The sequence below is a fragment of the Pseudophryne corroboree genome, chromosome 7, assembly GCF_028390025.1.
Source record: "Pseudophryne corroboree isolate aPseCor3 chromosome 7, aPseCor3.hap2, whole genome shotgun sequence".
Taxonomy (NCBI): domain Eukaryota; kingdom Metazoa; phylum Chordata; class Amphibia; order Anura; family Myobatrachidae; genus Pseudophryne; species Pseudophryne corroboree.
Window position 1 is genome coordinate 12,466,431 of NC_086450.1, and position 17,822 is coordinate 12,484,252.

General features: G+C 49.7%; 1 protein-coding gene across 4 annotated transcripts in view; it reads left to right on the top strand.

The window, feature by feature from the left end:
• Positions 1 to 16,656, top strand: part of CPO (carboxypeptidase O) — a 164,879-nt gene extending 148,223 nt beyond the window's left edge. For all 4 annotated transcript variants that reach the window (XM_063932687.1, XM_063932688.1, XM_063932685.1 and 1 more), the window contains exons 7-12: positions 5,763 to 5,876; positions 8,169 to 8,279; positions 10,073 to 10,163; positions 12,023 to 12,225; positions 13,224 to 13,308; positions 15,817 to 16,656. In XM_063932687.1, coding sequence (XP_063788757.1) covers positions 5,763 to 5,876; positions 8,169 to 8,279; positions 10,073 to 10,163; positions 12,023 to 12,225; positions 13,224 to 13,308; positions 15,817 to 16,091 — 879 coding nt within the window. In that variant the 3' untranslated portion in view covers positions 16,092 to 16,656. The remainder of the gene's footprint in view (positions 1 to 5,762; positions 5,877 to 8,168; positions 8,280 to 10,072; positions 10,164 to 12,022; positions 12,226 to 13,223; positions 13,309 to 15,816) is intronic.
• Positions 16,657 to 17,822: the final 1,166 nt, after the last annotated feature.

Here is a 17,822-nt window from a genome sequence, read left to right on the forward strand (position 1 = left end):
TACGTACCGCGCGGCCCCCACGTATGGGTATGTGCCCGGGAGTATATACGTACCGCGCGGCCCCCACGTATGGGTATGTGCCCGGGAGTATATACGTACCGCGCGGCCCCCACGTATGGGTATGTGCCCGGGAGTATATACGTACCGCGCGGCCCCCACGTATGGGTATGTGCCCGGGAGTATATACGTACCGCGCGGCCCCCACGTATGGGTATGTGCCCGGGAGTATATACGTACCGCGCGGCCCCCACGTATGGGTATGTGCCCGGGAGTATATACACGTACCGCGCGGCCCCCACGTATGGGTATGTGCCCGGGAGTATATACGTACCGCGCGGCCCCCACGTATGGGTATGTGCCCGGGAGTATATACGTACCGCGCGGCCCCCACGTTATGTGTATGTGCCCGGGAGTATATACGTACCGCGCGGCCCCCACGTTATGTGTATGTGCCCGGGAGTATATACGTACCGCGCGGCCCCCACGTTATGGGTATGTGCCCGGGAGTATATACGTACCGCGCGGCCCCCACGTTATGGGTATGTGCCCGGGAGTATATACGTACCGCGCGGCCCCCACGTTATGGGTATGTGCCCGGGAGTATATACGTACCGTGCATCCCCCACGTACGGGTATGTGCCCGGGAGTATATACGTACCGTGCATCCCCCACGTACGGGTATGTGCCCGGGAGTATATACGTACCGTGCATCCCCCACGTACGGGTATGTGCCCGGGAGTATATACGTACCGTGCATCCCCCACGTACGGGTATGTGCCCGGGAGTATATACGTACCGTGCATCCCCCACGTACGGGTATGTGCCCGGGAGTATATACGTACCGCGCGGCCCCCACGTACGGGTATGTGCCCGGGAGTATATACGTACCGCGCGGCCCCCACGTATGGGTATGTGCCCGGGAGTATATACGTACCGCGCGGCCCCCACGTTATGTGTATGTGCCCGGGAGTATATACGTACCGCGCGGCCCCCACGTTATGTGTATGTGCCCGGGAGTATATACGTACCGCGCGGCCCCCACGTTATGGGTATGTGCCCGGGAGTATATACGTACCGCGCGGCCCCCACGTTATGGGTATGTGCCCGGGAGTATATACGTACCGTGCATCCCCCACGTACGGGTATGTGCCCGGGAGTATATACGTACCGTGCATCCCCCACGTACGGGTATGTGCCCGGGAGTATATACGTACCGTGCATCCCCCACGTACGGGTATGTGCCCGGGAGTATATACGTACCGTGCATCCCCCACGTACGGGTATGTGCCCGGGAGTATATACGTACCGTGCGGCCCCCACGTGTGGGTATGTGCCCGGGAGTATATACGTACCGTGCGGCCCCCACGTGTGGGTATGTGCCCGGGAGTATATACGTACCGTGCGGCCCCCACGTGTGGGTATGTGCCCGGGAGTATATACGTACCGTGCGGCCCCCACGTGTGGGTATGTGCCCGGGAGTATATACGTACCGTGCGGCCCCCACGTGTGGGTATGTGCCCGGGAGTATATACGTACCGTGCGGCCCCCACGTGTGGGTATGTGCCCGGGAGTATATACGTACCGTGCGGCCCCCACGTGTGGGTATGTGCCCGGGAGTATATACGTACCGTGCGGCCCCCACGTGTGGGTATGTGCCCGGGAGTATATACGTACCGTGCGGCCCCCACGTGTGGGTATGTGCCCGGGAGTATATACGTACCGTGCGGCCCCCACGTGTGGGTATGTGCCCGGGAGTATATACGTACCGTGCGGCCCCCACGTGTGGGTATGTGCCCGGGAGTATATACGTACCGTGCGGCCCCCACGTGTGGGTATGTGCCCGGGAGTATATACGTACCGTGCGGCCCCCACGTGTGGGTATGTGCCCGGGAGTATATACGTACCGTGCGGCCCCCACGTGTGGGTATGTGCCCGGGAGTATATACGTACCGTGCGGCCCCCACGTGTGGGTATGTGCCCGGGAGTATATACGTACCGTGCGGCCCCCACGTGTGGGTATGTGCCCGGGAGTATATACGTACCGTGCGGCCCCCACGTGTGGGTATGTGCCCGGGAGTATATACGTACCGTGCGGCCCCCACGTGTGGGTATGTGCCCGGGAGTATATACGTACCGTGCGGCCCCCACGTGTGGGTATGTGCCCGGGAGTATATACGTACCGTGCGGCCCCCACGTATGGGTATGTGCCCGGGAGTATATACGTACCGTGCAGCCCCCACGTATGTGTATGTTCCCGGGAGTATATACGTACCGTGCAGCCCCCCCATCTGCATTAAGTTCTGCAAGGATGCTTCTCCCAGACCCATCCTTCATTTTTTTATTCGCAGACTCAGGGCTGCCCCCTCAGATCCCGGCACCCTAGGCAGCTTCCTAAAGGTAAAGCGAGCCCTGGGTAGGGGAACACAAAACAGTGCGTGTGTATGGTGGCTCAGAGCCAGTGGCGTAACTACTGCCCCCGCAGTCCTCGCGGTGGCTTGGAGGCGAGGGCTGCGGGGGCGCCACTGATTTACAGCAGACTGACATGCGGACGAGCGTCCGCATGTCAGTCTGCAGTCTCCTTCCCTCCGCCGCTTGTTGGAGGGACACGGAGGGTACAGCCTCTCCTGTGTCCCTCCTGCTGCATCATCTCCGGCGGCCGCGGGTCTGATAGGGAGAAGTGCCGTCCGTGAGCTCTAATTGGCTCACGAACCGGCACTTCCCCCTATTAGACCCGCGGCCGCCGGAGATGATGCAGCAGGAGGGACACAGGAGAGGCTGTACCCTCCGTGTCCCTCCAAAAAGCGGCGGCGGCGGCGGGGGGGGATGATATCTGGCACTGGGGGGAATATCTGGCACTGGGGGGAATAACTGGCAGGGGAGGGATATCTGGCACTGGGGCATTGTCTGGCACTGGGGGGGGGGGATATCTGGCACTGGGGCATTATCTGGCACTGGGGGGGAATATCTGGCGGGGGGGGTGGATGTCTGGCACTAGGGGGAATAACTGGCAGGGGGGGGATATCTGGCACTGGGGCATTATCTGGCACTGGGGGCATATATGGCACTGAGGGGGAATATCTGGCAGGGGGGGGGGGTATCTGGCACTGGGGCATTATCTGGCACTGGGGGGGAATATCTGGCGGGGGGGGGGGTGGATGTCTGGCACTAGGGGGAATAACTGGCAGGGGGGGGATATCTGGCACTGGGGCATTATCTGGCACTGGGGGGGAATAACTGGCAGGGGGGGGATATCTGGAACTGGGGCATTATCTGGCACTGGGGGCATATATGGCACTGAGGGGGAATATCTGGCAGGGGGGGGATATCTGGCACTGGGGCATTATCTGGCACTGGGGGCATATATGACACTGGGGGGGAATAACTGGCAGGGGGGGGATACCTGGCACTGGGGCATTATCTGGCACTGGGGGCATATATGACACTGGGGGGGAATAACTGGCAGGGGGGGGGATATCTGGCACTGGGGCATTATCTGGCACTGGGGGCATATATGGCACTGGGGGGGAATATCTGGCAGGGGGGGGATATCTGGCACTGGGGCATTATCTGGCACTGGGGGCATATATGGCACTGGGGGGAATATCTGGCACTAGGGGCATATGTGGCACTGGAGGCATATATGGCACTGGGGGGGGGGATATCTGGCACTGGGGGCATATATGGCACTGGGGGGGGGCATATCTGGCACTGGAGGCATATTTGGCACTGGGTGGGAATATCTGGCACTGGGGGCATATGTGGCACTGGGGGGGTATATGTGTACCTGGCACATGGGGGGGGGGGCTATATTTGGCACTGGGGCATGTGAGTACCTGGCACCGTGGGGGAATATCTGGCACTGGGGACATATGTGGCACTGGGAGCACAGCCCTAGCAACGAGCATGACACACAGTGCATGAAACACCTGGCAACGAGCATGACACACAGTGCATGAAACACCTGGCAACGAGCATGACACCCAGTGCATGAAACCCCTGGCAACGAGCATGACACCCTGAGCATGAAAACCCCTGGCACCGTGCATGGAACTAAGAGCATGAAACCCCTGGCAACGAGCATGACACCCAGTGCATGAAACCCCTGACAACGAGCAGGTAATTGAAAAGTAATTAGAAGCCTTACTGTAGGACTTAATGTGTAATGGGCATTACGGTGTGTGGCATAATGTATCACGGATATTGCGGTGTGTGTCATAATGTGTCACAGGCATTACGGTGTATGGTATACTATATCGCGGGCATTGTGATATGTGGTATAATGTCTCAGGGTCATTGCAGTGTGGCATAATACATAACGGGCATTGCGGTGTGTGGCATAGGGTGTAACGGGCAGGGCATTGCGGTATGTGTCACAGGCATTACGGTGTATGGTATACTATATCACGGGCATTGTGGTATAATGTATCACGGACATTGCGGTGTGTGTCATAATGTGTCACAGACATTGTATGTGCTATAATGTATCAGGGGCATTGCAGTGTGTAGCATAATGTATAACGGGCATTGCGATTCCTGTCATAATGTGTCACAGGCATTACGGTGTGTGGCATAATGTGTCTGGGGCATTACAGTGTGTGGCATAATGTGTCGGGGGCATTACAGTGTGTGCATATTGTGTCGTGCATTATTGTGTGTGGAATAATGTCTAAGGGCCATTGCAGTATGTGGCATAATGTATACTGGGCATTACTATAATGAGGAAAAATGACAAATAATGTAAGGGGCATGAATCAGGATTATTTTTCTTTCCTGTGGTGGCCAACGTATGGGCGTGCAGGTTGCAGAACTGGGGTATAAGGTAGTCTTTTCCTGCAATGCCACGCCCCTTTATGCGAAACCACGCCCATTCCAATGAAACCACACCCCTTATTTTGTCGCGCGCGCCAAAGGCGCGCGCATATTTATCCCTTTCTTGCTCCCAATTATGTAGCATGAAGGAGGGGGGGGGGGGGGGGGCGCCGAAGAATTTTTTGGCTTGGGGGAGAAAAATTTCTAGTTACACCACTGCTCAGAGCTTATGTTGTCCAGCTGCCCTTGGGGGGAGGCTGGACATCTGTCAGGAGAAGTCCCATGTGTCAAGCATTAGGCGCACCCTCTATGGAAAAAGAGCTTGATAAAATCTGATTGTCTTCCGTGCCCGCAGTGCCTATGACTGCATGTGACCAGGCGCTGTAGGGCACACAAGTAAAATTCTGCTTAGAATGGTCGCGGACCCTGATGCTCCATCCAGGAAGTGCGGAGCTGCGGGCAGCAAGAGGAGGCATGTGGGTGGCTGGGTAAGGGAGGCGAGGGAAGGATGTACCTCTCTATAAATGCAGGGCCCGGTCAAATTTCTCACTGCACCCCTGTCCCTACGATTACTCCCAGGGGCAGTGTCGGACTCGGGCATGAAGGGCCCACCGGGGAAATGCAGCTATAGGGGCCCATACTTAGGGGTGTGACCAGCCTACAAAGGGGGTGTGGCCAGCCTCCACCGAGGTTTTAGTCTTGTACAGTGTAATGCAACATATCTACCATGTATAATACAAGTGCACAGTCTGGAACCTGATCCCTAGAGGAAGGAGTGGGCCCTCAGGCAGTGGGGCCTTCCGGTGGTTTCCCTGGTACCCCTGTGGGCCAGTCCAACCCTGCCCAGGGGTAATATGAAACTGCGACCAGTGAATATATTGCCTTAGGGAGGGGTAGGGAGGGGGGGGGGGTAGTCATCATTATAATCTGTTACTGTTTGATTCTCCTGACAGATCAGTAAGTCTTCCAATGATCCTATGAAAGCTAAGAAAATGATCTGGATGGATTGTGGCATTCATGCCCGAGAGTGGATTGCCCCGGCGTTCTGCCAGTGGTTTGTGAGAGAGGTGAACGCTTCAGTCTATACAATCAGTTATTATTTCTGACCTCACATCCTCTCAGGTGTTGCACTTTCTTTTTCCGGAGATAAAAAAACTAATATCCATCAGCTGGAGACCCTCTGGCAAGTCCATGCCCCACGCACAGATGCCCAACATACCCTTGGATGGTGACGCCCTGCGTACCCTTCCCTGTGACCCTCTTCCCTGGTCCTCTTGATACCCTCTCCGCAGAGTCGGCCTTAGGCATAGGCAAACTAGACAAATGCCTAGGACATTTGGTATGCCTAGAGGCACAAGCAGCTTGTGCTGATTAAAATGATATGCGGCATGCCTATATTCTGTGCGTCACTGCGGCTGTATCTGCATACGAAATGCTACGTTGCAGTGTATTCCTGGAAATCACTGTAACGTAGCATTTTGTATACAGATACAGCCGCAGTCACACACAGAATATATGCATGCTGCATATCGGGGGTCATTCCGAGTTGTTCGCTCGCAAGCGGATTTTAGCAGATTTGCTCATGCTAAGCCGCCGCCTACTGGGAGTGAATCTTAGCATCTTAAAATTGCGAACGATGGCCCTCATTCCGAGTTGATCGGTCGCAAGGCGAATTTAGCAGAGTTACACACGCTAAGCCGCCGCCTACTGGGAGTGAATCTTAGCTTCTTAAAATTGCGACCGATGTATTCGCAATATTGCGATTACTAACTACTTAGCAGTTTCAGAGTAGCTTCAGACTTACTCTGCCTGTGCGATCAGTTCAGTGCTTGTCGTTCCTGGTTGACGTCACAAACACACCCAGCGTTCGCCCAGGCACTCCCACCGTTTCTCCGGCCACTCCTGCGTTTTTTCCGGAAACGGTAGCGTTTTCAGCCACACGCCCCTGAAACGCCGTGTTTCCGCCCAGTAACACCCATTTCCTGTCAATCACATTACGATCGCCGGAGCGAAGAAAAAGCCGTGAGTAAAAATACTTTCTTCATAGTAAAGTTACTTGGCGCAGTCGCAGTGCGAACTTTGCGCATGCGTACTAAGCGGATTTTCACTGCGATGCGATGAAAAAGAACGAGCGAACAACTCGGAATGAGGGCCGATGTATTCGCAATATTGCGATTACACACCTCGTAGCAGTTTCTGAGTAGCTCCAGACTTACTCGGCATCTGCGATCAGTTCAGTGCTTGTCGTTCCTGGTTTGACGTCACAAACACACCCAGCGTTCGCCCAGACGCTCCCCCGTTTCTACGGCCACTCCTGCGTTTTTTCCCACACGCCCATAAAACGGCCTGTTTCCGCCCAGTAACACCCATTTCCTGTCAATCACATTACGATCGCCAGAACGAAGAAAAAGCCGTGAGTAAAAATCCTAACTGCATAGCAAATTTACTTGGCGCAGTCGCAGTGCGGACATTGCGCATGCGCATTAAGCGGAAAATCACTGCGATGCAAAGATTTTTACCGAGCGAACAACTCGGAATGACCCCCATCATTTTAAACAGCAGAATCTGCTTGTGCATTCTAGCCACATAGTAATGCAAATAAGATGCATTTTCATTAAAAAAAGCGTCCAACGTTAGCAGAGCTGCCAGCTGACTCACGCCAGGCATCTCCTGCTCCATGGCGTATTGAGGCAAGATGCATGAGGACACATCTGTATCCAAGCAGAGGCAGAGGTCACAGTGTTAGCGGCCATGTGAGTGATGCGTGCGGGTGGGTTGGTTGGTTGTGCAGTAGTGTTCGGCATATGTGTAAGGGGCATTGTGTGTGTGAATAAAGTTGCACTAGTGTGTGCCATAATTTGAATTGGGGGTACTATTGTGTGGCCATGCCCCTGCCCAGCAAGAGCAGACCCCTTTTTGGACTGCGAGCCAAATGCCAATTAAAATATAGGGGGTAGGAGCACCAAAATGAGCACTGTTATGGATGAGTGATGATGGTGCTGGGAAAGAGGTGCATGGTGAGAGGCAGAACTAGCGGCGGTGCTAGGGGGCACCAGTCAAAATCTTGCCTAGGGCATCATATTGGTTAGGGCCGGCCCTGCCTCTCCGCCCCCCTGGCACTCAGTCCGGTTCCCCTGTCACCTCCCCTGGGATCCTTCTCCTCTTTCTGTTAGGTGCCACATTCTCCTTACATCTTTATGCTAGGATTTATTTATTAATACTGATAAAGTTTTTTTGTTTGCATATTTAAAAACCATATAACAAACACCAAGTTCTGAACAATTATCACTGAAACCTGTAAACATCGCATTAAATAACGCAGCGAATCGTTCAAACAAATGTTTGTACTCCTGTATTAGTTTGTACAGAACCATCGTAAAGATTCCCGTATGCAGAAGATTCTCAAAAACTTAGATCTGTATATCCTGCCTGTCCTAAACATCGATGGCTACGTCTACACCTGGACCACAGTAAGTGGAATTGAATAGTGTTGCTCTCAGTGGAACGTTTTGTGCTACTTTGTTTTAAAAAAAAGTTAATTGGTCTTCTTTCTAACAGCTGAAAGATGCAAATGTACTTCTTTCTCTTAGTGACTCCCAAATTCCTATATAATCAAATGCCTCACCTCTATGGGGGGAATTCAAGTGTTTTGCGCCCCGACGGAGCAATTCAAGTGTTGCCCCATTCAGGCACTGACATCATTATGTTGTTCCGTCATTATGATAAGCTGGTAACAAGTAAGTAATAGAATTGCCTGAGGAAGTGAACCATAGATCGGAGAAACGCGTTGCATACATTACAATGGTTTAAGGGACATTAAATTGTATTTATTTTTATTCTCTATTTAAGAAGTGTATTCTTGTTCTTATAACACTTTTTTTCCCCTCACTGTTTCTGGGAGTGAAGAAATTAGCACTCCCATTAATTTAACAATATATTCACTTAATAAAATGTATTTAATTGAGCAATTCCTGGATGATCTTCATGCCTATAGCTCGTAATTAGCGGGTAAGAAAACATCTCCTGTGCCCTGAATTAGAGCCCACAAATATTTTTAGGATGGCATTTATATAGGGGCAAGTTGTCGATGTTTTTTGGCTTCTATGGGCCAAATTCAGACCTGATCGCAAAAGCAAAATCTTTCTCTAATGGGCAAAACCATGTGCACTGCAGGTGGGGCAGATGTAACATGTGCAGAGAGAGTTAGATTTGGGTGGGTTATATTGTTTCTGTGCAGGGTAAATACTGGCTGCTTTATTTTTACACTGCAATTTAGAACACACCCCACCCAGCTTCATGTTTGTTTTTTTATTGCGTTTATATTACCATGTGTATGAATGTGCGGAACTATTCCTTGATGGTTCACATGTCCTAATGAAAGTTCTACACAATGTATCATTGCTTCTATCTCATCAGAGGATATTGAAAAAAAGAATGAATAACAAGTCTCTGCAGCCTCCCATAGTGGCCCCACCTAGAGAAGACATTGATACAACCTCTGTCACAGAGGAGGAGGAGTGCATTGCGGTGCACCAAATATGTGCAGGCGCTCCAGCCTCCCGTACCCCAGATGAGAGCAGAGCTTGGGGGTAAGTGGACATGGCATTGCCAGCCGTCCCTCACCTCTGGGACCTGTAGCAGTTATTCTTCATCAGGATTAGGGTTAGATCATGGCAGATAGATACGCCAGAGGATAGGAAGCACACTAGGGCGGCGCTGATTCAGAGGTAACTAGTGAACTAGACAACTTGAAAACAAGTTGGGTTACACCAATGTATCACTTGCACTTAGAGATGCAGAAAGTAGCATAATAAAGCTTTTCCCAAGCAACTAATACATCTGAGGTAAGCTGGTGAGGTCACCATAATGTAACAACGCAGCGACGCGCACACCCGGGACGCACTCAGCTTTAGGCATAGATTAGTTGTGACTGTAAATGCATGCACCGTGGAATAAGCAAAAACGGAGGGCATAAAAATAGCAAATCTTTTCTTTGGTAAAACGCGTTAGCTAATAAAAAAGGGATTACAGGAATAAATGGGATCGTCCATCGAGTTTCGGAGATAGTGACCCATCACTAGGGACCCCTGTCGCAAGAGCGCATTTCAGACTGGAGCGTTCAGTAAGTACATGAGGTAAGTGTGTATATGGCATTTGTCAGACTTGCGCTATTCTTAGGACACTGAAGGCAGCAGTACGGGTCACTCTTACGCACTCACACACTCTCTCTAATCACTGTATTTCACGCTCAATGATTTCCTAGGATCGGCTTTGGAGGAAATCTCGCTCTAAGCACTACGATGACGCGTGTTACGGGGTGGACCTTAACCGCAACTTTGACACTAAATGGTGCAGTAAGTATTTCTATTTTTTAAGAATTTTGTATGAACTGGTTGTATAGGGCACATGGACAAAGCTTGGAGAGTGGTAAAATGGAGAGAGATAAACTACCAACCAATCAGCTCCTGTCATTTTTCAAACACAGCTGGTAACATGGCAGTTAGGAGCTGATTGGCTGGTACTTAACATGAGGATTACACAGAGCCGGCCTTAGGCATAGGCAAACTAGGCAACTGCCTAGGGCATTTGGTATGCTTAGGGGCACCAGCAGCTTCTGCTGATTAAAATGATATGCGGCATGCCTATATTCTGTGTGTATTCCTGGAAATCACTGTAATGTAGCATTTCATATGCAGATACAGCCGCAGTTGCACACAGAATATAGGCATGCTGCATATAATTTTAATCAGCAGAAGCTGCTTGCGCATATTAGCCACATAGTAATGCAAATAAGATGCATTTTCATAAACAATAGGCGCCCGACGTTAGCAGAGCTGCCAGATGACTCATGCCAGACATCTCTTGCAGAACTAGCGGCGGTGCTAGGGGGCACCAGCCAAAATCTTGCCTAGGGCATCATATTGGTTAGGGCCGGCTCTGGGATTACACTGCAAAGTGATTGACGGGAAGTGACCATTTGCGGATGTTAATGGGGAGTTTTTGGGGGGAGTGGTTGGGAAAATGAAGGCGTTTCATGGCCGGTTCTGGGGCTTGTATCTGCTGTCAGCAGCGAGCTCGTATGTGGAAAGACATGGCGCCTGCGTCGCTACTGCTGTGTCCGGTCTGCATAGAGCTACCGATATGTAGGGCTAGCATTTTTGGAGGTTCAGCCGCAAATGATGCTTTGATGCCTCCCGCGCTATACCTTATTGAATAACCCCAACATATGCACGTTAGATTTTGGGACCCCCATGCACGTGCCGAAAGCGTATGCGACCGCAAAGGGGGCATGTCCTCATTGGAAGGTGCCATGGCCTTGTGGAATGCCTCCCTTTCCATTACTCAAAGAGGCATGTGGGTGGGACAAAGGCACAGTCCCTGAAAAGTGGGACTATCCTGGCCAAAGCGGAACAGTTGGGGGATATGCCATCGCTAACCAGTATACAGATACACATTGCTTGCAGAGCTGTACTAATGGCCAGACAAACTAAAGTATCCACCCTCTTGTCAGGCCAGTCGGTAACGCTACATAAACACTTATAATAAAGTGGAAAATTGTCAAATTTAAATTTATTTTGATGCATACCAATAAACATTTTAATTTAATAATCTTTAATTATATGTAGAGTGCCCCAACACCAGAGTCCTCCTTTTTCTTTGTGGTTTGGCAATACCATACGCAGTGTCGGCAGACGTCATTATATGGTGATCCAGCTGCTGACTCTGGTGTTGGCACGTGGAGGGAAGCAGACATATGGAAAGGAGAAGGCCTGCCATTGTAGTGTTCATGGTCACTGATGAGACTGCTGCAACTAGACTGACCCCCAACTCTCAACCCACCATTCAACGTACACCATAGCTGGACCCACTAGATCAGGCATGTCCAAACTGCGGCCCTCCAGGTGTTGAGAAACTATACATTCCAGCATGCCCTGACACAGCTTGAGCATTATCTGACAGAAAAACTGTGTCAGGGCATGCTGGGATATGTAGTCTCACAACAGCTGGAGGGCCGCAGTTTGGACATGCCTGCACTAGATGAATTATTATGCTGTGACCATTATCTCTTTATGCAAAATGAGCAAATATTGAACTTCCCAATATGGAGGAATTGTAAGCAAATTAGCATTGTGTAACTAACAATAGGTTTGTGCTTTTACAAATATCACCGGTTCTGTTTTCACAAGTCTATATCATTCGTTTATACTTGCAGCTTCTGGATCATCCACAAACTGCACAAGCAATTTATACTGTGGAATTTCACCTGTGTCCGAACCAGAGACGAGGGCAGTGGTAGATTTTGTAGCGAGCAGGAAATCGGACATCATTTGCTATCTGACAATGCACTCGTACAGTCAGTACATCTTGACGGCATACGGTTACACCCAAGATCTCCCCAAGAGCTACAATGAAACGGTACTTACACCTTGCATACTGTCAATTATTATACGCTGCTTGCATCGTGGATTTCCACCTAATAACACTGAACGTTCATGCTGCCACATATCATTTTATACAATGCATTTGACAAATGTTGCTTAAAAGCTGATTGGTTGCCATGGGCAACTTCTCCCTTGGCTCACTTCTTTATGAATAGACCCCAAAGTGACTATACTATAGCGTTCACCTCTAAATCAGGCACTGCTGGGTCTATGTACTAAGTATTGGAGAGATAAAGGGGGTCATTCCGAGTTGATCGCTAGCTGAAAATGTTTGCTGCGCAGCGATGATGCAAAAAAAGGCACTTCTGCGCATGCGTATGCGGTGCAATGCGCACGCGCGACGTACTTTCACAATGGCCGATGTAGTTTTACACAAGGTCTAGCGATGCATTTTATTCGCACTGGCTGCCGCAGAGTGATTGATATGAAGTGGGTGTTTCTGGGTGGCAACTAACCGTTTTCAGGGAGTGTTCGAAAAAATGCAGGCGTGCCAGGAAAAACGCAGGCGTGGCTGGGAGAACGCAGGGCGTGTTTGTGACGTCAAAACAGGAACTGAACAGTCTGAAGTGATCGCAAGCGCTGAGTAGGTCTGAAGCTACTCTGAAACTGCACAAAAATATTTTGTAGCCGCTCTGCGATCCTTTCGTTCGCACTTCTGCTAAGCTAAAATACACTCCCAGTGGGAGGCGGCATAGTGTTTGCATGGCTGCTAAAAACTGCTAGCGAGCGAACAACTCGGAATGACCCCCATAAAGTAGATGGGGATAAACTACCAGCCAATCAGCTCCTAGTTGCCATGTTACATGCTGTTTGAAAAATGACAGTTAGGAGCTGATTGTTAGTACTTGCCGTCCACTATATCTCTCTCCAAGGCTTTAGTCCGTAGAACCCTATGTTCTAAGAATCCCATTCAGTCTTCCTGCACTAATGAAGGTTTCCGGGTCTGTTTTAAAACATACATATTTTTCACAGGTCAAAGTTGCTCAGAAGGCAGCGTCGGAGCTGAAGAAGACACACGGCACAGAGTATAAAGTGGGCAGCTTCGCCAATCTCCTGTGTAAGTAGACACCTGCTGTCTTGTAATGCACGGACCTGTGTCGCAGCAGAGGAGGCTGCTACTCTCCATGCAGAACAAGCAGTACCATTTCCACATGCTGCAGCTCCTGAGCACCTAACGTTGGGACATAAGGCCTAATTCAGACCTGGACGCTGCAGCGGCAGCGTTCACAGGCTGAAGGCCGGGGAAGTGTGCGCACTGTGCAGGAGCAGCACTGCACGTGCGCACACAGGGAGATACGACAGAATCTCACTTGTGCGATCACTTCTGCTGTATTGACCGGCAGAGGCAGTCGCAGGGCGGCCGGGGAAGGGGGGGGGGGTGTCAGCGGCGTTGTGGCAACATTGGGGGGGGGGGGTTGCCGTCCAGACAAAGGAGGCATGTCCGGACCGTTTCCAGGGCTGCATGACATCACACGCAGCCGCTGCGACCCTAAACATGATGGGTAGCTGCCTGCCGTTGGGGCAGACGAGCCCTGTGCTGGGCATCCCCCCACATGTCAAAGATTTTTCCGCACATCTACGATCAGGTCTGAATTAGTCCCATAGTGCTATGCGGGGCTCCATTGCTCAGTCTGGGTCTCTGCTTTGCAAGTTTTCTGGGCAGAAATGTTAAATATTCTAGTGGACAAATGGTTTTCCGGGGGGTAAGTAATAAGTATACCAGAGATCAACCCCTTCTGGCGTGTGTTTTTGGGCAGGATATGAATCGCCGGATCCATTATCTCCCCCCCCCCCCCCCCCCTACTGTATAAATGAATATTAATTGATCTAAATCTTTAAAATAATTCTAACGGCACTCTACATATTTATAATAAATTCCTACGACCCCCTAAATATTTACAATGATCCTTATTGCCGCCTCTATCTCTGTCAGAGATGAGAGGATATTTAAGCAAGCGGGTTTCATTACACGCCACCGGGAAGCTCTGTTCTGTGGCCCGTCTATGGGGTAAATTTACTAAGGTGGGAGGTTTTTAGAACTAGTGATGTTGCCCATAGCAACCAATCAGATTCTACTTAACATGTATCAAGCTGCTTCTAGATGATAATAGATAGAATCTGATTGGTTGCTACAGGCAACATCACTAGTTCTAAAAAAACTCCCACCTTAGTAAATTTACCCCTATGTTTCTGTATTATTGTTAAATCCGGAGTTAACATCAGATTAAGACAAAAGAGTGTGAAAAGTCATCTGTGATACCGCTACACTTCAGAGAACTTCAGACCCAATATTATAACATTATTATGTGACCCCCAAAGCTATTATTATATAGAATATTAGGGGGCATTGAGAATTATTATACAGAATATAGGGGGCCCATTAAAAATATTATTAAAAAAATAGACTGACAATAAGAACAATTATAAATATATAGGGGGTCATAAAAATGATTATAAAGAACAAGGGGGCAATAAGAAGTATTATGAATATATTCAGTAGGGTTCATTAAAATTATAATAGTTCTTTTTGTCCTTTATATGTGTAATATATGTATAGAATTACCCATATGATTTGAAAGATATAGGCATGCACTGTAGTTTAAATATATAGAGGGGCAATATTATTAAATTTTTCCTATACTGGGGACACATATTTTATTGAAACACAGGGGTAATTCAGACCTGATCACTAGGCTGCGTTTTCATACAGCGGGCGATCAGGTCCAAACTGCGCATCCGTATGCACCGCAATGCGCAGGTGCATTGCACAGGTACAAATCGGATCGCCACTCAGCGATGGGTTTGTGCGACGGATCCATTAGCGCGGGCGATCGCAAGGAGATTGACAGGAAGAAGGCGTTTGTGGGTGGTAACTGACCGTTTTCTGGGAGTATTTGGAAAAATGCAGGCGTGCCCAAGCGTTTGCAGGGCGGGTGTCTGTCATCAATTCCGGGACCGGACAGGCTGATGTGATCGCAGCGGCTGAGTAAGACCTGGGCTGCGCAGAGACTGCACAAGATCTGTTTGTACAGCTCTGCTACACAGGCGATCGCACACTTACAAAGCGAAAATACACTCCCCTATGGGCGGCGACTATCTGCTCGCAGCAGTGCAAAAATCGCCTGCTAGCGATCAGATCTGAATTAGGCCCACAGTACGGGACTATTGAGAAGGGGAGGGAGGGTTTTTCCTTAGTGGGAACACTCAGGCTGTGGAGACAGGTGGCCCGAGAGATATTGAGGGCTCGTGGCCAAACCTAACAGGGAGCGGCCATACCCCTACAAAAAAATCAGTGGAAAACTTTATGTACGCCACCGCGAAATGAGACACTTGTGCACTCTGACGGAGGCCCAGGTTTCCCGTTGGGCCCTTGAACAAGAAAACCGTTATACAGTGGACTATTGTTGTGTTGTTTTTATAATTAGAAATGTTTTTAGAAATATTATTTTAACAATTTTTTTTTTTTTTATCATTTGAAAAATGTCACGTCTTTAAAAATAATGTTGACTTCCAATAAGTAATGTTAAATGAATGAGGTGGTGATAATTTGTAACTTGTTCTTCAGATGAAGCTTCCGGAACTTCCCAGGACTGGGTCCATGATCTGGGCATCAACTTTTCATTCACCATTGAGTTAAGAGACAATGGCACTTACAAATTTGTACTGCCGGAGGACCAAATCCAACCAACGTGCGAGGAAACCATGGCCGCGGTCATGACCATCATAGAGTATGTCAATGACAAATATTTCCCAAATAAGGCATCTACAACCTTTACACCTCATCCGGCTGCTCTCCTCCTGTATATGGTCCTGGCCCTGGCACTGCTGGTAGAACTTTAAGGCTGGACAGAGACCCAAAAACTTAGGCTTCTCCATTTTTGATCAGGACACCTGAAAGTGCTCAGCTTCTGTGACGTGGCCTTCAGAACAAAAAGATTAAAAACAAAAACTACAGGCGGTGGTGCTTCAATGCACAAACAAGTACAAGCACATCTTAAGAGCAACTTGCAATGAAGAGTTCCAGCTCCAATGAAAGAACAGAGATGTTATTCGCGAAGTATATTTTTTAATAGCACAATAACTGTCATGGAGACTTTGTAAGCACACTGAGATATATATCTGTTGAGTCTCCATATTGTATAAGCTGAAGTGCCATTGCGTATAACATTTGAGCCTATTGTTTCTTCCTTTGGATGACGTGTCCTCTTTGGTGTATGATACAGTATCTCCTGGAGCACTGGGAATTGTTATGTTGTAATGTTGCCCATTTACCGAGCAAGCGTACCAGATTACAGATGTCATTTGTGAAAGCATTGTCCAGCTCTGTGCTCTTCAATAGCAGCATTGTATAATTATTCATTTTGAAAGCACATCACTGTCCTGAACAAAGCTTCCTTTCAGCAAACATGACTGGACTGGTTTAGATGTTACCGGATGGACCATCTCACTGTGGGTCTGCCTTCAAGTTCCTCTGTTTGGAATAGGTAACCCATTGAATATTATGTAGATATTTGTATGATAGTCAGGTCCTGATGTCAGAATAATAAGACACCTTGTGTACTAAGAAGCTTCAGCTACAATCCTGCCCACTACACGCAGGTGATGGATCCCACACTTCCAGAGCTAGGAGACAGGGAACCACATTGTACTATTTACTACAGGCACATCCATGGGCTTACACCTTGCTGCGGCCCTAAGAGGGGCACTAGGAATGGTGACGTGGTCTTGTAGGGGCCCCATGAAGAGCAGCAAGAAAAGTAAGAGCTGGGGAGGACTAGTGTCCCTGCTCTAGGTCAGTCACTGTGGGTCACAGTCAAAGTTATTGCGTCATTGTGTCAGTGTCTCTGGGTCACTGTCAGGGGTGTATCTAGGGGTCTGAGCGCCTCTGGCAAAGTAAGGAACTGGTGCCCCCACCTTCCCCACCCAGGGACAATGAGGTGGAGGGCTTACAGGGAGGCTGAGGTCAGGGACACTGAGGGGCAATTACAGGGAGGGTGCGGGTAGGGATTCTGAGGGGGAATTATGGGGAGGGTACAGGCAGGGACACTGAGGGGGAATTACAGGAGTGTGCAGGCAGGGACACTGAGGGGGAATTACAGGAGGGGGTGGGCAGGGACACTGAGGGGGAATTACAGGAGGGTGTGGGCAGGGACACTGAGCTGAGAGTCTCAGGAAGACAGAGGTCAGGGACACTAAGGGGTAATTACAGGGTGGGTTTGGGTAGGGAAAATGAAAGGGAGGGGCTACAGGGAGGCTGAGGTCAGGGACACTGAGGGGAAATTACACGGAGGGTGCGGGCAGGGACACTGAGAAGGAATTAAGGGGAGGGTGCAGTCAGGGAGGAGTAGTGGCGTATCTAGACATTTTAGTGCTGTGTTCAAGAAACAGCCTCAGCGCCCCCCCCCCCACCATATTTAAAATAGGGCCAGTGCGTGCTGTAGGTGTGCGCCAAAACTATAGGGGTGTGGCTTTATGTGTTAGGGGCATGGCAACAAAATAATACCAATTCATATTACGCTGCACAGTGGTCTGCATTAATCAAATGACGCCACTAACACACATTACACCAGG